We start from the raw sequence: 22,403 nt of genomic DNA, 5'->3' as shown, positions 1-22,403 counted from the left end.
ACACTAGTTGTTTGACATATTGCTTGAATTGATTAAGTTGTTATTTGGGGGTCTAAACGTTCAAATGTGTTTTTACATGTTTTTGAACTTTCAATAGATGCTACGCTTCATTATAGAATAAATATAATAAACTTTATATAATTTAATAATTAGGAAATACACAAGGTTTGTTACATGTGTTTATATTATTATCATGTTATTATAACTTTCCATTATAAAATTAGTAATTCAAGGAAAAAATAGTAAATTTAGAGATTTTTCAAGAATTTTATTGATTAAGTAGACATTTAATACAACATTTATATATGGATGAGTGTGGCTGTATGGGTCAATAATTAATATTGTACTAGTGGGTTGAGTTTTGTCATTTATTAGTTTAAAATATATTTTATAAAATGAATGACAAATAGATAATAGCAACATTTTAAAAATAAACATGTAACTTTAGACATAAATTTAAATAATGGCCCCCTAAACTTTTACTAAAAACATGCAACACATTTATTTAGATGATTAATGCATCATTTTAGTTTCCGCTAATTACTTTTATACCATAATTAATCCATTAATTCTAAGTGTATTTAATTTATTTCATTAAAATAGAAACATTTATACATTATAAATGCACTATTTATTTCCTCTAATTACTCTTATACCATAATAGCATATATAGAAATATATAAGGAAACCCTGTTAATAAAAACATTCATCATTAGTTTTGGACTTTTTCCCTTTTAGATGAAATAATAAATTTCGGTTTTATGGTTGGAGTTAAAATTCTTTTAATTTTTATTAATATTATATATACACATTGTTATTGTTATTGGTAAGAAAATAGCATTTATTAATCTTTTTTTTTTGAGAAACATTTATTAATCATATTTTAGTTATTAAAAAAACAAAACAAAAATAAGGGACATATGTCACCTTAGAAGGATTTGGGAGAGTTTTTTTTTTTTTTTTTTTAATTTATATAGTAATATAAACCCAACCTTTTTTGGGTAAGTAACAACAAAATAGACCAACCAACCACAATGGAACCATAAAAGCAACTAGACCCTTAAAAGCAGGCTTCATCCAAGTATGTAAACCCAAAAAATTATCCATCCTCACTACTTGCATATTTGTAACCTTACTATTAATGAGGTTGTAAATAAAAAATTACTTTTTTAATCTCTCACACACTCTCTCTCTTCTTATCTTTTTTTTTTTTTTATTAAGTAGTTTATATTATTTTTTTGGGTTATATGTAAAAATAAAAATTGAAATATTAAAAGTATCATTGAATGAGTTAATAAAATAAATAAAATAATGTTTGAAAATGTAAAATATATGTTTTTTTTTTTACATCCCATGGTCAGTTCTAAACAGAAAAACCTTCAAATGGGAAAGGAATAAAAAAATAATAATAATAAATAAATAAATAAATAAATAAATAAAAAAAAACCTTTTGCAAACATAACAAGAAAACGTACGGATCAACAAGACCATCCGAAAGTGTGGGAAAAGAATTTTTTTTTTTTTTTTTTTTTTTGGTTAAGACGTGGCAAAAGAACTAAAAGAAGCTGTAAGAGCATTCACAGCAGTGGAGGCATATTGCTATATTGCTAAAATTTAGCTCCACATATCCAAAAGACACGCTGCAGCAGTGGAGCTATAAGGGAAAAATTTGGATGTTCCGCTACAGTACACATCTATATATAGATGTGTACTGTAGCTGATAGCAAAAAAAAAAAAAAAAATGAATTTTTTATTCGACCGGTTAATAAAATAATACGCATTCTCGCTCATCTCTCTCTCTCTCTCAGGTAAACTCCTCTTCCACCGCCGATTGTCTCACGCCGCCTCACGCCTCACGCCTCACGCCTCATGCCTCACGCCTCACGCTGCCGATCACTTTCTCATCAAGTCGCCGGTCTGAAGCTCATCGAAGCCGCCGGTCTGAAGCTCATCGAAGCTCGCCGACGTTGTGTCACCTCACGCCTCACGCCTCATCTCACGCCGCCGATCGCTTGCTCATCAAGCCGCCGGTCTGAAACCCATGGAGCTCGCCGACGTGCTACTTGTTTGTGATTTGTGATTTTTTATTTTGTTTGTGATCGGTGAATTTGTTTGGTCTGGTAGAGGAAAAAGATTGGAGTTATCGGTTTTTTTTTTTTTTTTTTTTTTTTTTTTTTTTTTTTTTTTTTTTTTTTTTTTTTTCTGCTGTAGACTAGTGGGATTGGTGGTGGTGGTGGCGGCGGCGGCGGAGGCTGTGGCTGATTGTAGAAGTGGTTGTGGTTGGTGTTGTGAAAATTTGTTGGGTAGTGAGATATATTATTTTATTGTAGTGGTTATATTATTTTATTATGGTGTTTATATTATTTTATTGTATTGAAAGTTAAAATAGATTCACTGCTGTGGTATGTGTATAGGTAAAATAGATAAAGTAACTTTTAATGGAACTAAATTGCTATATTTTTAACTCCACTGCTGTAGATGTTCTAAGAGACTCTTCTTTCTTAACTTTTCCTGGTTCGAGAGATGTTCTAAGAGACTCTTCTTTCTTAACTTTTCCTGGTTCGAGAAAAGTGTAGAGTGGTCAACAAGAAAGTTTGAAATTTTGTCTGACACTCTCTCTCCCATTTGCTAAGCCAATACGTCACCACACTAACAGTCCCTCATTTCTGCTACTATACATATATATTTTTGAGAAGTACCACTATCTATATATATAGGTGCATTTGTTGTACTTAAATCACACAAACTTATTTACTAGTCATTACTATCCTATAGGCATTGCATTAGTAAAACGTTATAATTGTTTCTTCATAGCTGCCTTCTAGAGAAAATTCAATGGCGAAATCACCAGAGCTTGAGCACCCCAACAAGGCCTTTGGCTGGGCAGCCAGGGATACTTCTGGCCTCCTCTCTCCCTTCAATTTCTCAAGAAGGTCCTCTCTCTCTCTCTCTCTCTCTCTCTCTCTCTCTCTCTCATCCAATCTTGCTTGATTTTTTTTCGTTTTAATCTACAACTTTGATTATCTTGAGAAATTGGATCATTTTGTTATGCCTTATAATCATTTTGTTTTCCTCATATACTATGGGGAGGAGCCAATAAAAATGAAATTGGATCATTCAATTATACCAAGAATTTTTATCTAAAATGAAATTTGATCTTTTTGTTATGCATTCCTTTTTCTTTTCTTTTTTTGGATGAAAGACAATAGTGAAAAGGCTTTCATTTATTCTATTGTGATATTATAGAGAATGTTTTATTAAAAAAACAATTCGTTACTTGGGAGTCTAGACCATGATCAAAATTAATCATGGTGCATGGAGATTACTTAGGTGATGTTTGGATTAGGAGAGTTTTGAGTGATATCGTCCTGTTTTCATAACTCATGATCCAAAACTGGTGGGGCCCATGGAAGAGCACTTGTTTGGACTCCGTAACTCATGATCCGTGATTCAGTTTTCATCACTCAATTCTCTGATTTTTGAGTTATGAGTTATGAAAACTGAAAACACATTTTAGCCTGTTTTCAGTTTTCATAACTCATAACTCAATGGCATTTTTGTAATTAAACATATATAGAGGGACCCACAGCCGCAACTTTTGACTTTGACTCTTTTTTTTTTATTCTTTTCTTCCCCTGCATCCGGTCTTCTTCTTCTTCCATTTTTTTTTTTTTTTTTGTTCACTGGTTCGGTCTTTAGTTCCTTTTTTTTTTTTTTTTTTTTTTTTTTTTTTTGTCTTCTCTTTCTTTCTTTCCTTCTTTTGGGTTTCTGGGTTTTCTCTTCTCTTCTTCTTTTTTTTTTTTTTTTCCACTCCGTTCAGTGAGTTTGGGTTTTTTTTTTTTTTTCATAATTCGATCTTCAATTCTTCCTCTTTTTTTTTTTTTTCTTTCGGGTTTCTGGGTTTCTTCTTCTTCTTCTTCTTTTTTTTTTTTTTTTTTTTTTTTCTAGTTTGGTGAGTTTGGGTACTGGGGGTTGAAGGAAGGAAAAAAAAAAAAAGTAAAAGCTACACAAGGTATATGTATGGGGCCCACAAATAGTTAAAAAATATTGAGTGATAACAAGTGAGTGATGGTGCCAAACGAGGTGGGGTGTTTTAAGTGATGAAAAATAAGTGATGAGTGATAAGTGATTAAAACTGAGTGATGAGTGATGGGTGATGAAAACTGAGTGATGAATGACCATTTTTTTAAACCAAACAAGGCCTTAGCTATTATCGATAATGATCCATACTTTTTAACATTTTTTTTTTTAAATTTTAGTATTGAATTGTTGGTTTTTGCTAAATATAACATGATATGGTATGTTTACAGGGCAACGGGAGAGAAGGACGTAACATTCAAAGTTCTTTTTTGTGGAATATGCCACTCAGATCTTCACATGGTCAAGAACGAATGGGGCTCGTCCATCTACCCACTTATCCCTGGGTATGTTAATGTTTGTTTTTTTTTTTTTTTTGATACATGGGAATGTTAACGTTTCCTAGGAATCATATTTCTATAATATATGTACATTTTGAATGTAGCCACTCCATCCATATTACTCGGTTAAAGCCTAAATGACATAGTTATATTTTTGAAAATAAATGGAATGTAACAGCATGGTTTGGATAAAAGATTGACGGAAGGACTAAACATCGTAAACAAATGTGTAACTTAAATAGATACTTCACATGCTATATGTCCATTACATGTTAATACATTATTGATGAAAAAGAGTGAATGGATTTTATTACTTCATAAAATATTGAAATCATGGGAACTGAATTGGACAATGCAGGCATGAGATTGTAGGTATAGTGACGGAGGTGGGGAGCAAAGTACAAAAGTTCAAAGTTGGAGACAAGGTTGGCGTTGGCTGTATGGTTGGTGCTTGTCATTCTTGTGATAACTGTGACAACCACCTTGAAAATTACTGCCCCAAAATGATTCTCACCTATGGTGCTAAGTACTACGATGGAACCATCACATATGGAGGCTACTCTGACACCATGGTTTCTGATGAGCACTTTGTGGTCCGTATTCCAGACAACCTTCCACTTGATTCTGGTGCCCCTCTCCTTTGTGCTGGGATCACAGTGTACAGTCCCTTGAGATTTTATGGACTTGACAAACCTGGTATGCATGTGGGTGTGGTTGGCCTTGGTGGTCTAGGCCATGTTGCTGTGAAGTTTGCTAAAGCTATGGGAGTTAAGGTGACAGTGATTAGTACATCACCCAACAAGAAGAAGGAAGCTTTGGAACATCTTGGTGCTGACTCCTTTTTGGTTAGCAAAGACCAAGACCAGATGCAGGTACTGAAATGTTAACATGTTGCATTGTCTAGTTAGCATGTGTGAGTTACAAGAAGTGTACACTATCTAAGTTTTTAACTTATCAACTATATAGGCTGCCCAAGGTACAATGGATGGTATCATTGATACAGTCTCTGCTCAACACCCTCTCTTGCCTCTAATTGGTCTATTGAAGACACAAGGAAAGCTCGTTATGGTTGGTGCACCAGAGAAGCCACTTGAGTTACCAGTCTTTCCATTACTAATGGGTAAGACAATTTTTTACATTTGAATCTGAAAAGGGGATCCGAAGTTGCTTGTTATGATGATATGACTTAGTAATTATATAAGTCAGGGTGTATTATTATTATATTCTTTAGTGTTGTACAAACCTAATTGCTACAAATGCATTTCCACTGATAAATTGTGTGTTAATAAATGTTATGGAATGACAGGAAGGAAGTTATTGGGTGGCAGCTGCATTGGAGGCATGAAGGAAACACAAGAAATGATTGATTTTGCAGCCAAACACAACATAACAGCTGACATTGAGGTTATTCCAATTGATTATGTGAACACTGCAATGGAACGACTTCTAAAAACAGATGTCAGATACCGATTTGTCATTGATATTGGGAACACATTGAAGTCGAGCAATTGATTTTTACTGTTTTTTTTAGTATGGCTCACTGGTGAGATGAGAATACTTTTTTAGTTGATTAAGTTATCTTCTGGTATCTCCTAGACTCTAGTCTTTGTTTTTCGGTTTTCTGAATATTTCTTCCTCGTAGTGAGGCAAAGATGTAATGGGTTGCATTTGTGATAAATGAGGGATGAAGTGATTTTTGGTTTGGGATAAACATCCAGTGAGTTATAGTCCCATGCAATCTCTTCCCCTTTCAGATTGGGAATATGTCTTCTTAGTGCTACTAACATTGTGTTAATATGCACAGAAATTTCAGTTTGCTTCATTACCTGGCTTCTATTACAATGCTACGTCATTTTACTTGTTCACATCAAAATTTTTTATTTTTTAAAATGTATACATTTACCCAATCAATATAACCATGATAAAAGTAATGAATAGAGTTAAAAACATCACCAAAATAACATACATTAGAGAATGGCAAAAATACTTTGTTGGTTCTTAAAATTTACCTACCAAGTGTTTCTAGTTTCTAATGTTTTAAGTGAACACTATTAGTCTTAAAAAAAAAAAAAAAAAACAAAACAAAACAAAAAAAACAAAAAAGTGATGTGACAGTATTTTTTATATTAAAAATTTGCACATAGGCACCAACTCTCATTGAATTTTGACAAATGAGACTTATCCCAATTCCTAAACAACCCAAATCCTTTTAACCGACCAAAGTCACATCAAGCCTTAATGGTCTTTTAGAGCATTCTCATTAATAATTGTAAAAATTTTAATATTTACAATCTCAAAACACTACTTTTATAATTTTAACACTTTATTTTACAATATACCAAATATCAAAACTTCTAATTTTTTATAATTTCATTTAAATATTATTTCTTTATAATTTTTTATTCATTTTTTGTTTTTATTTTTTTCATCCTCTCTCTCTAGTCTCATTGTCTCTCTCTCCCTCTCGGTTTCACTGTCTCAACCCAGCAATCATACCCACCGCTAGCCACTAGCCACCACAATTTCAACGACCACCACAACGATCAGAGACCCACGCCAATGAGACTGATCAAGTCAACGATCCACGTCGGGCAACTCGACGATCCACGTCGGTCACGTCAATGATCCACGAACGCAGACCCACAAACTTAGACCCACGAACCAAGACCCACAAACTCAGACCCACAAATCTAGACCCACAATCATTAGCAAAGCACACTCATTGGCGAACCACGTCGATGAAGCATAGAGAAAGAAGAGAGAAGAAAGAAGTGAGAGAGGAAATAGAAAGATAGAAGAGAGAGAGCCATTAAGGTGAATAAAAAATAATTTTTCTTTTACAATCCAATTACAGTGCGGTCTCAAAAATGAGACTGTACTGTAGCTGAATCTTAAAAATTTTAAGATTTAGCTGCTTTAATGTAGATGTGTTTTTATCTCAAAAATGCTAAAAAAAAAAAATAGCATTTTTAGCATTTGAAAGTTTCAATGTGAATGCTCTTACAACAACTGGCTTAAAAAATGCCAATACATAAAAGATCTTCTTCATATTCAAACTCGAAGATGGCTACATAAAAGATTAAATCTATGATTCTATATAAAAGAAATTATTTATTTCCAATTTTTAACAAAACAATTTGGATTCACAATAGAAAAAATAAAATAAAATAAAATAAAATGCTTCAGGCGATGAAATTGGATTAGCAGAAAAACGTTTCAGGAGTGATGACTATTCAAAACCTATATACAGTTTTTTTTTTTTTTTCCAAGTAATCGACACCTGGATGGCTGGATTATTTTATTTTTATTTTTTGAGAAACCTGATGGCTGGATCTTTGCAAATAGCTAGAAAATAAATAAGATGAGCAAAACAATTTCCATCTTGACACGTCTGAGCTTTGGGCTTGAAATTTGGAGTCAACACTTGTGATAGCTGTGAAGACCGGTGGGAGCATCTCTAGCAGTTTATCTAAATTTTTGTACTGTTTGGACAATGAACAGTAACATTTGCCTTTTACATACGCACTTTTTCAAATACACATTCTGACAGATTTTCTATCATTTCTCCATCTCATTTAAATATTATTTCTTCATTCATTTTTTATTCATTCTCAACAATTATATTTTTCAACAAAAAATGTTACATCAACAATATTTTTTGCAATACTTTCACAAGAATCATAACAAAATCTTATATGAAAAGTTGTTACTAGTTCTAATTTGAACCCACCACTAAAATTATATTTTTACTCACCAATATTAGCTAATAACAATATGTTACTTAAAATTTATTATGAAAATATTGTGATAACATTTCCAAATTGTCATTTCTTATTCTTTATATTATTTTTCCTTTTCTTTCATTCATACTTTTCCTCTTTTTTTTCCTCTTGTTTTTTCTTCACCACACATGTATACTCATATATCTCCATCCTCTCCTTTTTTTTCTCTACTTTCCACTTGATTCTAGAACCTCCCTCTCTCTTTCTTTCTCTAGCTCTCTATTTCTCTACTTTTTTTTTCTTTTTCTACTTGATTCCAGAACATTCTCAAGCTCTCTCTATGATAAGAAACGGAGAAAGAGGTAGAGAGAGAAAGAACGGATGGGTTAGGTGGCTCCGCTCCGCCGCGCCTTCCACTCTGCTCTCTGTGCCTTGCCTTCTGCTCCACGGCCGCCGCTCGTCTTCCTCCCCAATGCAACGTAGATGGGTTAGATGGCTTGTGTCTTTTTTCTTTTTTTCCTTTTTTTGCTTTTATTGTTATGATTTGATTAGTTTTAAGACAATGTTTTTGAGTTTGTATTTTGATTATGCTTGAGTTTAGAGATGTTTGAGAGAAAGGATTATTGTGTTTGTAGCTATTGTGAATGTTTGTAGCCGTGGTGAGGGGAGAGAGAAATAATTGTTTTTTATTGAGTTGTATGATTTTTTTTAAGTAGAAAAATTCATTTGAAGTTACTACAGTCTTCTCTAGATAAAGAGAATGACTGTAGCAACTTCAAAAAAAAATCGGAAAAGTTTTGTTTTTAGAGAAGCTATTGAAGCGAGTTTTTGGTGTATTTGTTCTCCAAAATTGGTTTTAGAGAACCTATTGGAGATGCTTTGATGATATTTGGATTTTGTCTTCAGCGGCTGTGGCTACAGTTATTATTCGGTATTATTGTGCAGCCTAGCATGGAGATTAAAGGGATTTGTGTTCTTGGGAGATTGGGATTAAGTCTAATTTGACAAATTGGGATTATGTGTAATTTTTAATGATAAAGTTTAACTACAAAATTGGTTATAGCCTTAAATTACAACCTTACTCAATATTTTTTTATTAGAGGTGATTTTGGACAAATTCACCATTGGATTACATCTTCTTCTTACATTTTCCATGCTTGCAAAATTTCTATAAAATTAAAAATCAATAGTTATGTCAACAATAAATTGTTTAATGTTAAGTATTTGTAGTTTAAAATTATGCATAAAATATAAGCTTATAGATCATTTAGTAAATAACATCTGATTGATACAAAATTTGGTATATGTATTAAGAACGTAAAAAATATGCAATTCAATTGTTAGATTTTTAAAATTTGTAGTAATGTTTATTTTATTGAGTAAGGTTATAACTTTAAGTTATAACCAATTTTATAGCTAAAATTTTCCATTTTTTAATAAAAAAAATATTGTCAATAGGACAAAGTTTAGTTAAAAAATTATTTGTTATAGTCTAAGATTACAACCTTACTTAATAAAATAAATATTATTACATATTATGAAAATCTAACCGTTGAATTGCATGTTATTTACACTCATAATACACATGTCAAATTTTAAACTATAAAGACTTGCAATTTAAACAATTTATTGATGACATAGCTATTAATCTTTAATTTTTTAGAAATTTTGCAAGCGTGGAGTACATAAGAAGAAGATCTAATCCAATGGTGGATTTGTTAAAATTCACCTCTGATAAAAAGATATTAAGGTTGTAGTTTAAGACTACAACTAATTTTGTAACTAAACTTTATCCTAAAAAATGATACATTATTTTTCTATAAGACACATAGACAAATAAACAAATGAAAATTGATGAAAGTACTAAACACTCTCATTTTTTAAATTTCAAGAACCAATAGGGTTCACTTAAAAGTTCAGGAATCAAAATCACTCCACAAGTAAACTTTAGGATAAGTATTATGTTTACAACACTTTCACAACAATGATTGACCAAGAAAAAATAGTTGTGGTTGACGAACAAGACACGCAAGGACAAGCTAGAGGAGAAGTCTTAGCGTGTGTATAAAAAAAAAAAAAAAAAATGCCGGGACAGGAAGTTTGACCTTATCCCAGCAGTTTTCAAAATGCTGGGATAGCCCCTTTTTTTGTAGTGACAAGACACGCAGTGACAAGCGAGAGAAGAAGTCTTAGCATGTGTATAATAACTAATAAGCAATAACCAATGCTCCAAGAAAAAATGACCAATGTCTCTATAAAATAAAAATTAAAAAATGGAATGAGAAGACAGAAAGTGTGGCATATGAGAACTAAGAAGGGGTAAGAAACTCCTCTTCCTTAACCTTTCCTTTCCTGGTTCCAGAAAGATAGGAGTAGTCAGCAAGAATGTTTCAGTTTTATATCCCCATTTGCTAAGCCAATACGTCACCAAACCCTCATGTTGAACAGTGCCTTATACCTAGTACTATATATATATATATATATATATATATATATATATACACACACATATATAGGGGTACATTGAGTTCCCATTTGCTGAGATATATAATACCTCACCAAACCCTCAACAGTCCCTTATATAATCTAGTACTATATATATAAAGAGGTATATTTTATTACTATATCACAAACTTACTAGTCTTTACTGGCATTGGGGGATTGCATTGCTACAACATTCCAGTTGTTTCTTCATATATAGCTGCTTTCTAGAGAAAATTCAATGGCGAAATCACCAGAGGTTGAGCACCCCAACAAGGCCTTTGGCTGGGCAGCCAGAGATACTTCTGGCCTCCTCTCTCCCTTCAATTTCTCAACAAGGTCCTCTCTCTCTCTCTCTCTCTCTCTCTCTCTCTCTTATCCATTGTTTGATTTTGTTTTTTGTTATCAATTTGTTATGCCATTATAATCATTTTGTTTTCCTTATATACAATGGGGAGAACAGCCAATAAAAACGAAATTGGATTATTCAATTATACTCTTGTTATGTAATTTGAAAAGGCTTGCATTTTTTTTTTTTTTTTTTGGGGTGAAAGACAATAGTGAAAAGGCTTGCATTTGTTCTAATTTTTATTTTGTTTTATTTGACCATTCTACTGTGTTATTATAAGGATTATATATATATATATATATATATATATATATATATATAATAATTCAATACCTAGGGATGGTAGATCTGAATCTAGACATTTATATTGTAAATACAAAAAGTGTTAGTTAAACTACAAAACTTTTAACTTCTTCTACTTATAAACAATTCGATAATTAGAGAAAGGTGAATGTTCAATAAGTGTATAAAACACTATGAACGTTTAGACCCCAATTTCCAAATTATCAATTCAAACTTATTATCAAACAATTAATGTGTGGAATATAAATATAAGCATATAACAAAATTGATAAACAATCTAAACCAAATAAAATCACTTCCATAACAGAAATTAAATGGTAAAGATTAAGGGAAGAGAGATGCAAACACAAGGACAACATAGCGATGTGTTATCGAAGAGGAAACTGAAACCCTCGGCATAAAACTTCTCCACCGCTCTCCAAGCGGTAAATAATCCACTAAAGAATCAAGTTGGGATACATGAACAGCAGAAGACCCTCCAAGCCTAATCTACCCAGTATACCTAAGCCCTCCAAGCTCCTACTCCAACGAGGTTACGCGGAACCTATTTCTTCTTTAGCTTATCGGATTCCGCTATAGCTTATAGCATCAACCAATATGAAATTTGTCCCTTCCTAACTACTTCCCAAGAATCAAATGGCCTTCTCATAGATGTGGGTATGGTGAGAAAAGGTTTTGGTAATATACCTACCTCTCCACAGCCCTCCAGGCGGTAAATAATCCACTAAAGAATCAAGTTGGGATACATAAACAGCAGAAGACCCTCCAAGCCTAATCTACCAAATGTACCTAAGCCCTCCAAGCTCCTACTCTAATGAGGTTACGCGGAACCTATTTCTTCTTTAACTTACCGAATTCTGCTATAGCCTATAGCATCAACCAATATGAAATTGGTCCCTTCCTAACTACTTCCCAAGAACCAAATGGCCTTCTCATAGATGTGGGTATGGTGAGAAAAGGTTTTGGTAATGTACCTCTCAAGGATGTACAATGGAGAGGATGAAAGTAGAGGAATTTCAAAAGTCTTTATGTGAAAATTGGGGATGAGTCAATCTTGTTTTTCCCTGGGGTTTCTTTCTCAATATTCTCTCTGGAAACTCTCTACAATTCGTGGGTATAAGGGGTATTTATACTTGTATGTGTTTGGAATGGGAATAGTCAGTTTTTCCAAAACAAAGCTGGCTGGCAGTTTGGCCTCGCGACTTGACTGAGCCCCGAGTTCGAGCTGCGAGATAACTGAACAGCCAGACTAGACTTTTTGTCCTGTAGTGCTACAGCTGACATGACGGATCAGCTTCTCTGCATGCTTGGCACATGTGCAACTTCTGGCGGCTTGCAAGCCGCGAGTTACCTGCGAGATCCAGTTGCGAGTCCCTGATTTTTTGCACAATCTTGAGCATTTCTTCACACTCTCTCACACACTACCCTTACATGATTCCCACTTAAATATAGGGTTACTAATTGCTAAAATACAAGCAAATTTGGCACGGAATAAAGTCAACAAGATAGTTGATAAAATTCAACCTTACAATCTCCCCCTTTGACTATTCCGTGACAAAACCCTAAAACAAACTTTAGACTTAACATGTGAGTTAAGAACAGTTGAACAAAACTTAACTAGCAGTGGAGATCCATTGTCTTATAGGGATGTAGAAGAGATGGGGTCACTACAGAAGAATAAGACTTGGGAATCCTCTAGTATGTTGACAAAGTCAGTTCCAATAGATAAGTTCAAGAGCTACTTGGACTTGGTTGATGTTTGTAGTTTGTAAGCCCTTAAGGGTGAAGGTGGAGGCAATAGAGACAATTCAAGCCAAGGTGGAGATTTGTTGATATTGGGCCTATGTGGCTTGAATTGCCAAGCCCAAATTTGGTCACCTTAGTTGACCGAATCCAAATTGTAAAAGGATTGCTCCTTTGCCGACTTGGTTAATAACATAGATATAAATATTGTTATGTGCGGCACTGATGATTCCCAATAACCTAGCAAGTGCAGCCGCGTGAGAGATATTCCAATAACCTAGCAGCAGCCGCATAAGAAGAAGAATAGAGTTTTCTTGTCTTGTGGGTGAGAGAGAGTTAGGGTGTATTAGGATTTGGGTTTCTTGAGAGTGTTCTTGTGCACTATTGTATCTCCCTATTTTTTATAGTGAAATTTCTCCGTCGTCTCTGTGGAGGTATGCAGTTTGCCGAACCACGTAAATTTTTGTGTTCTTTATGTGTGTTTGTTATTTAATTTCCGCTTATTTATTGTTATTGACTTTGAGTCTTGGGGTGCTATCTGCACAACAATATAGATAGATAACGAAATGAGAGTAAGGAAGTTACTGGGTGGTAGTTGCACTAAAGGCACGAAGGAGACACAAGCAATGATTGATTTTGCCGCCAAACACAACATAACAGCTGACATGGAGGTTATTCCATAGGTGATCACTGCAATGGAATGAAACGACTTGTGAAAGTAGATGTCAGATACCAAGTTGTCATTGATATTGGGAACACATTAAAGTCAAGCTCTTGATTTTTACTGCTTTTTTAGTATGGCTCATTAGTGAGGTAGGGATACCTTTTAGTTGATTAAGTTGTCTTCTGGCATCTTCTAGACTATAGTTTTTGTTTTACTATTTACTGAATATTTTCTTCCTCATAGTGACGCAAAGATGTAATAAGTTGCATTTGTGATAAATGAAAGCCGTAGTGATTTCTGGTTTGGGATCTTAAACATCCAGTTAGATATTGTCCCATTCAATCTCTTCCCTTTTTCAAATTGAAATATTTTTTCTAGAGCATCCACAGTAAAGTAATTAAAATAACTAAAAAGCTAGTTTAGCACTCAACACACTAAAAATACCCACAATATCAAAGGCGTCGTACTTAAAAATTTTTTAACACTCAGCTATAGTGATCTGTCATCTCGAGTAGCTCATTGTAATTGAACGTTATAAAATAATAATGTAATTTATTCTACCACGCGTACCTCTCTTTTCTTTTCTCTCTATTTTGCTTCTTCCCTGTTTCTAAAATTTTCTTTCACCCACGCTTGACACCCAGCCTCTCTCCCCTTCTCCCTCTCATCTAAAATCAAATCTCTCATCCAAAATGCCTCTCTTCTCTATCTTGCAATCGAACCCAAAATGTCTCTCTCTTACTCGTCTCTCCCTCTCTCTCACCATGGTTCTTGGTGGTTCAGTGGTTCGATTTTGGTTGGTTCTTCAGTGGTCCGATAGGATTTTTGGTGGTCTATGCTTTGATGGGTAGTTGGTGGTTTGATCTGATTATCGGTGGTTTGTTCTTCGTAGGTCCGATTAAGTGGCTAACGGTGGTTGGTATTTTTGTTTTTTTTTTTGTTTTTTCTTTTCCCGACTAGTGGTGGTGATGCGGTTGTGGGTTTGAGTTTGTGATTTTGGTGGTTGGGGGTTGAGGTTGTGGGTGGTGATGACGGTGGCAGTGGTGGCTATTGCAATGGTTGAGTGGCTAGTTGTTGAATGGGTTTCATGGCTAGTGGGTTGATTGGTGGAGTTGGTTTTTTTTTTTTTTTTTTTTTTTTTTTTTTTTTTTTAAACCAATGGTGGTGGTTGGTGGCGGCAGTGGCTATGGATAGCAGAGAAGTGAAAGAGATGGTGGCAATAGGTGTGGGTAATAGAGAAGAAAAAGAGAAGGAGAAGAAGATAGAGAAAGGAGAGAGTAAGAATTAAAAAAAAAGAATAAAATAAATAAATAAATAATATTTAAATGAAGTGGTAAAAAAAAGGATAAACTTTAATTTTTGGTGTATTGTAAAGTGAAGTGATAAATAGATAAAGTAAGTTCCTAAGGTGCTAAGTGCATTCATATTAACCACAACTAACTTGAGGTTAAAAATGTAACTAAATATCCAAAAAAAAACTCACACATGATTCTCAACAAACTACTATAAAAATTTAACATTTAATTTTGAGTCGCTACATCCAGCTAGACATTGTGTCTTGCTACTACTAAAAAATCAATTTTTTTTCCTTCTCTTTCTTTCTACCCACTAACTTCTCTCTCTCTCTCTCTCTCTCTCTCTCTCTCTCTCTCTCTCTCTCTCGTCACCTAACTCTCTAGGTTGGGTTCGACAATGGGTGTGGTGGTTGGCAATTGTGGTTGGGTCTAGCGGTGGCTGGGTTTTATTTGGGTGTTGGTAGGGTCCGATGGTGGCTGGATTTTTATGGGATGGTACTTAGTTTAGATCGGCGTGGATGGATCTCTTACACAAGGTTTTGGGTTATTTTGGGCTAGTTGCTAGGTTTTGTGGGTTGAGGCAGTAGCTGCAAAGTTGTGGTAGTTGGGGTTTGTGGGTTACGGGTTGTGCAAGGCTGTTGTGGGTTTTTTTTGGGTTGTAATAGCAGTGGAGCTCAATCCCAAAAAATGGTGGCTTAGGAAGCTCTGGTGGAGGCACTTTTGCAGCCTAAAAAATTGAACTTGCATTACTTTATTAAGTTCAGAGGCTATGAGTCAAGGATGAAGTATAAGATCAAGATGTTAGTAATTCCTAAAGTGATATTGTCAAATGTTTTTGGAGTGGCTTCTACTGCCACTAAAATGCCTATTCATCAACAGCGGTACATCCGAAATTTTGCTTAATGATATTATCAAAAAAAAAAAAAAATCCAGATGGGTGGTGGTGGATTTTGGGATTTAAAATGTGAATATGAAAAAATAATATTTAATTAAAATAGTGATGTAGTATTGAGACTGATGTATGACTATAAAAAAATATAGATAATTAAACTAGAGAAAGTGGATTTTTTGGAATAGTTTAATTAAATATTTAAGGAGACTGATGTATATGCTCTAAAAGCTAACTTTTTTAGCTTCTTTGCTGTGAATACTCTAAGTACCACTACCATTGAGTTCCCATTTTCTCTTTACATTTCTCCCAAATTTGGGGAGATTGTATTTTGGTGGATTTAAGGAGAAAATATCTGAACCCCACCAATTTTCTCTCCCAGCCAAACAACACAAAAAATGATTCTCTCATATTTTCTCTTCTCCTTTTTCCATCTTCCCTCAAATCTCCCCAACCAAACGGATTATAAGAGTAAAGAGTGAAGGTTTGTGAGTTGTGAGTCTCTCTCATTATGGCAATGTTTACACAATAAAACTTCTTTTAAAGAAAAAAAAAAAAAAAAGGCTCCAATAGATATTTAGGGTAATTTTAAGCAGCAAAATGAAGTCATTGATCTGCATTTTATCCTTTTATTTTCTCCCTTTGTTGATCATTTTTATTTATTTTTTGCTTTGGGATTATATTTTAATTTAAGTAAAAAAATTGGGTTTCTTTTTATTAGTGTTATTTTTTTTGTTTTGTTTTGTGAGGGAAATAGGCAAATAGCTACAATCATATATACAAAGGTTATAGTGTAAAGCATCTCATCACCAATATTAGTATTAGTCATTTTCTTACCTTCCAACTTATAACTAGAATAACCAAATTTTAATAATGTTTTTTACAATAACCAAATTTTAGTAATGTTTTTTTTTTTTTTATCTCTTATAACCACTAATATTTGAGAAATGTATTTAGATTTAAATTTGAAATTATGCATAATCTAGTTAACTAAATTTAATTATTTGTGTAGTCCTTGCTCTTTGTGTAAATTTTATAATTATTAATGGAGTAGCTCTTATTTCGTGACTAATCACCTTAATCCGAACTTTTTGGGCTGTAGAAGGCATTGGGCTCCATGACATAAACACATCAAAACGATTTCAACTGGAACTAGACCACGAGAACGCAGGCCCCAACTGCAACAAATAGTGACGTCGGCTCTCCCATTTGGGAAGACCTTAGGGTGGCAGCCCTCCAAAAGTGCAATGGAGGTCACCAACGTAGGCCATGGGCCTTCTTGATCACCCATTCACCCCATCCGGGTAAGTATATTTTGACGTCGCTCATTACTTCATATTTATACCTTCTTGTATCTCTCTCTTCCTTCCTACATTTTCAATGTGGGATCTTATGGCAAATCGCAAGGGTACAAATACAATAGATAGATAAACTATGAATATACTATACTGCCTCTATTCCATTGAAGCTTTGGGGTTCTAAATCATTTTAACCACTCAGAAAACCGTGGTGTTCTTATAGCCTACAGGCATTCACAATGAGATTTCACTTAACTAAATTTAACCAAGCACTGCACCACTTTGGTTGTATGGGAATCACATACTTTAATCTTATCAAGTGTACTAACATCCTCACTAGAAGGCCACGTCAAAACCACATGATTTTTGTGGACCTTGTGTGTAATATTTTTCACTAAAATAATATATATAAAATTTTATTCATTATTTCACTAATAATATTAATTGATTAGAAACGATTGGAAAAAAAAAAAAAATGGTTTTTCCTTGATTATGATTATGTTTTTGTTAAATTGTTACTTCTACCCGATATTTAAAATAATAATACTTACACGGGCCTATTACTTGTATATATAAAAGCAAAAATCTCATGCAAGAGAGCATAATATTCTGCCATGTGGTGCATTTCTTAGGATTTTATTTTTATTATTTTTATTTTTTTAGACTTATAACTCAATTAAGATTTCATATCATTATCAAAAAAAGCGGGCTATAGCCACGTTTTTTTTAGCCACGTTTACAAAAAAAAAAAAAAAAAAAAAAAAAAAAAAAAAAGGCTATAGATAACTTAAAGCCGCGTTTTTAAGAAACGCAACTTAAACTCTGACCTATAGATGCGTTTTTAAACTGCAATTATAGGTTAAGTCTATAGTTGCCTTTGTAAGTGCTTTTAGAAGCATTTTTTTTTTATAGGACCTATTGCCGTGGTTTAAAAACGTGGCTTAAAACACAGCTATAGTTAAGCCTATAGCCACATTTAAAAACGTGGATATAGGTCCAGTAGATTTTTTTTTTTTTTTTAATATGAACCTATAGCCACGTTTTGAAAATGTGGCTATAGGTCTAGCTGAATAATTTTTTTTTCTTTTTAAATGAGGATCTATAGCCGTGTTTTTAAAATGTGGCTACAGCTAACCTATGGTCATTTAACTATGTTGTTCTTAGTTACATCCAGTTAATCTTTGTGGTATCTTGCTGGTTGATGAAATTGTTCATCTGAAAGTATGCCTCTGCATTTTATCTTGCAAAAAAAATGTTGCCCCTTTATAGAATCAAGATTTGAAATTTTTTGTTTGATGCTTCTGTGGCAAGCACAAGTGATAGATCTGGTCAACTATAGTAATTGATCAAGTTCAATAGCATGTGTTTTCCTTTTGTGGGAGATCTCTATGGTATTTCTACTTAAATCACATCATTTGGTGTGGTTAAGATCGTAGTTGATTTTTTTAATTTAAATTTTTTGGTGAGACAACAATCAGAAAGTTTTTAAGGTTTAGTTGCATGCTAATTTTGATTTTTACTAAGGCATTGGCAAGTAAAATACATTGGCATTCCATCACGAATTTGAAGTTTGATAGGAAAAGAATCTGCTTCTTGAACTTAAGATGGTTGAATTGCTTTCCTAGTTTGTTAGCATTTCTAGTGGTGTTATATGTGTTATTTCTCTATTCCATTGTGAATTGAGGGCATTACCTTGAGTGGTTTTGGTTTTTAATTGAAACCAGTCAGTTTCCACTGTATTTCTAATTGAGCATTAGTGAGCTAATTGGTTTGAATTTTTTTGAATGTACAATAGCCTCTATTTGTGGTGTTAGATGTTATGATTCTATAGATTGTTTTAGGATTGGTTACTATTGGGTACTGAGACATAGGACATTGTGTTTTGTCTTTTTTAGTTGGTGGTCATAGGGACTGTTACTAATGGAAACAGAGACCATGGATATTGCAATTCAATCATGGGTTTTAGGAGACTGTCTTAGGTGTACTCTGACAGTTTGATGCAAAAAAGAGTTTGTATATATGTCTATATATTTCCCCTTTGAAAATTATGTTGCTTTCTTTTTTTGCTTCATTTACTAATACTAGGTTTTTTGGCCTTTTAAAATTATATGAAAGATCTTTCTTAATTTAAATTTAGATTACTAATATCTGGAGTGCGATTAGGCTTTTTTTGGAATGGTAATTTCTAACTTCTCAAGTCTGTCTTATATTTTTCTTGTGCTGAATTTAACCAAAAAACACTTCGTACTTCAATTTCTCAATGAATGATGCATTATCTAAAAAATAACAAAGTGTTCAATTTGGGTTGGTTTCATTGAAGGAGATGTTCTGTTTGTGTTCTTGTATTTTGGAGTATGTTGTGTTTGTATTGTGAGCATATTGAGTTTGATTTTGAGTTTTCTAGATTTGTGTTTGAATTTGAATTTGCTGGGTTTGTGTTTTTGTTTTATTTTTGTTTTGAATTTCTTAATTTAATAAAAATTTTAATTTTAATTTTCAAAAATTGAAAGCATTAATATTAACACTTTCAAATTTTAAAAATAAATAAATAAACTTTTGATTACCAAAAATTTTTGTAATCAAATTTTTTTTTTTTGGGGGGGGGGGGGGGTAGTTTTTGGTATAGTGGCATTTTGAAATGCTACTATAGCTAATATTTCTTTAAAAAAAAGTGGAGAGAGAACAATTGAAAATTTATAATGAAAAAAAAAAAAAATGAGAGGAGAGGAGGTTGCAATATTGTGCTTTAAATGTAAAGAAAATCAATCAGTGACTGTCAGAATTCCATATAATAGCAGCATTTGAAGATTCTGGTTAATTGATAGACAAATGGTAGAATTGGAAATATATAACTCTCGAATCTAAAGAGAGACTCAATAAATGTCATCCGATAAATCAAAAAAGAAAAAAGAAAAAAATAAAATAAAATAAATGATGACATGACGCTGATGTGGCTTAATTGGAGCATAACAACAATAGATATTATACTTCAGTATAGAATAAATATAATAAACTCTATATAATTTAATAATTAGGAAATACATAGGGTTTGTTACATGTGTGTATATTATTATCATGTTATTATAACTTTCCATTATAAAATAAGTAATTCTAGGAAAAAAATAGTAAAGTTAGAGATTGTTCAAGAATGTGATTGAGGTCAACAACTTAGGCCATGGGCCTTCTTGATCATCCATTCACCCCGTCAAGGTAAGTATATTTTATCGTTGCTCAGTGCTTTGTATTTATACCTTCTTGTGTCTCTCTCTTCCTTCATGCATTTTCAATGTGGGATCTTATGGCAAATAGCAAGGGTACAAATTACAATAGGCAGATAAACCATGAATATACTATACCGCATCTATTCCATTCAAGCTTTGGGGATTCTAAATCATTTTAACCACTCGGAAAACCATGGTGTTCTTACAGCCTACAGGCATTCACAATGAGATCTCACTTAACTGAATTTAACCAAGCATTGCAATACTCTAGTTGCATGGGACTCACATACTTTAATCTTATAAAGTGTACAAATGTCTTCACCGGAAGGCCACAACAAAATCACAAGATTTTTGTGGATCTTGTGTGTAATATTTTTTCACTAAAATGATATAATAAAATTTTATTCATTATTTCACTAATAATATTAATTGATTAGCAATGATTGAAAACAAAAACAAAAATTGTTTTTCCTTGATTATGATTATGTTTTTGTTAAATTGTTACCTCTATCCGATATTAAAAATAATAATACTTATGAATTTCCTTGCATTACAATAATAATAATATTAATTTACAAAAAAAAAAAAAAAACATTATAAAAAAGCGTGCAATGCACGGGCCTATTACTATTATACATAAAAACAAAAACCTCATGCGAGAGAGAATAATATTTTGTCATGTGGTGCATTCCTTATGATTTTCTGTATTTAGATTTATACCTTAATAAAGATTGCATTTGCATTATAGTATTAGTACAATGAATTAGCTAATGGGTTTTGGCAGACATATTTGAGCCATGACTGAAAGAATAGGAAAAACACTTAGGAAACTATCCCATTGAAGACCATATTGATCAATTTGTATATTGGAGGAGAGAGAACAATTGAAAATTTATAAAGAAAAAAAATGAGAATTGAGGAAGTTGCAATTATGCTTTAAATGTAAAGAAAATCAATCAGTGACTGTCAGAATTGCATATAATAGCGACATACAAAGAGTCTGGGTTAATGGATAGACAAACTGTAGACTTGGAGATAAAGTAACTCCCGAATCTAAGCAGGAACTCAATAAATGTCAACCAATAAATCAAAAAACAAAAACAAAAATAGGAAAATAAATGATGACATGACATTGATGTGGCTTAACTGGAGCATAACAACTATAGATGTTACACTTCATTATAGAATAAATATAATAAACTTTATATAATTTAATAATTAGGAAATACACAGGGTTTGTTTCATGTGTGTATATTATTATCATGTTATTATAACTTTCCATTATAAAATTAGTAATTCAAGGAAAAAATAGTAAAGTTAGAGATTGTTCAAGAATTTGATTGATTAAGTAGACATTTAATGCAATATTTATGTATGAATGAGTGTGGCTGTATGGGTCAATAATTAATATCGTACTAGTGGGTTGAGTTTTGTCATTTATTAGTTTAAAATATATTTTATAAAATGAATGACAAATAGATAATAGCAACATTTTAAAAATAAACATGTAACTTTAGACATAAATTTAAATAATAGCCCCCTAAACTTTTACCAAAAACATGCAACACATTTATTTAGATAATTAATGCATCATTTTAGTTTCTGTTAATTACTTTTATACCATAATTAATCCATTAATTCTAAGTATATTTAATGTATTTCATTAAAATAGAAACATTTATATATTATTAATGCACTATTTATTTCCTCTAATTACTCTTATACCATAATAGCATATATAGAAATATATAAGGAAATCTTATTAATAAAAACATCCGTCATTATTTTTGGACTTTTTTCCCTTTTAGATGAAATAATAAATTTTGATTTTATGGTTAGGAGTTAAAAATCTTTTAATTTGTATTAATATTATATATACACATTGTTATTGTTATAGGTAAGAAAATAACATTTATTAATCATATTTTAGTTATTATAAAAACAAAGCAAAAATGAGTAAACATTCGATTAGGCTGTTGTGTTTTACACCAATCAATAGGAGGCTGCCACGTCATCTCCT

The 22,403-nt window shown here is 32.5% G+C and overlaps 1 protein-coding gene and 1 non-coding gene across 2 annotated transcripts; one reads left to right on the top strand and one right to left on the bottom strand.

Annotated features, from left to right (window-relative positions):
* The first annotated feature begins 2,737 nt into the window (after positions 1 to 2,737).
* Positions 2,738 to 6,156, top strand: LOC115950658 (probable mannitol dehydrogenase). Its single transcript, XM_031067882.1, has 5 exons — positions 2,738 to 2,933; positions 4,311 to 4,424; positions 4,777 to 5,290; positions 5,385 to 5,538; positions 5,725 to 6,156. The coding sequence occupies exons 1-5, from the start codon at positions 2,836 to 2,838 to the stop codon at positions 5,928 to 5,930; spliced, it is 1,086 nt and encodes a 361-aa protein (XP_030923742.1). The 5' UTR covers positions 2,738 to 2,835; the 3' UTR covers positions 5,931 to 6,156.
* Positions 6,157 to 17,015: 10,859 nt separating this feature from the next.
* Positions 17,016 to 17,176, bottom strand: LOC115951080. The gene has a single exon (XR_004083216.1). It is a non-coding gene; the product is annotated as a U1 spliceosomal RNA (small nuclear RNA).
* Between the last annotated feature and the right edge of the window lie 5,227 nt (positions 17,177 to 22,403).

Source organism: Quercus lobata, chromosome 6 (genome assembly GCF_001633185.2).
Source record: "Quercus lobata isolate SW786 chromosome 6, ValleyOak3.0 Primary Assembly, whole genome shotgun sequence".
In the NCBI taxonomy this organism is placed as follows: Eukaryota; Viridiplantae; Streptophyta; class Magnoliopsida; order Fagales; family Fagaceae; genus Quercus; species Quercus lobata.
This window is presented reverse-complemented; position numbering and strand designations above follow the sequence as displayed.

Excerpts from the sequence above, each read along its gene's own strand:
- LOC115950658 (XM_031067882.1), top strand. The coding sequence starts at position 2,836 with ATGGCGAAATCACCAGAGCTTGAGCACCCCAACAAGGCCTTTGGCTGG. Across the intron at positions 2,934-4,310 it reads CCCTTCAATTTCTCAAGAAG|GGCAACGGGAGAGAAGGACG; the intron begins GTCCTCTCTCTC and ends GTATGTTTACAG. Across the intron at positions 5,291-5,384 it reads AAGACCAAGACCAGATGCAG|GCTGCCCAAGGTACAATGGA; the intron begins GTACTGAAATGT and ends TCAACTATATAG.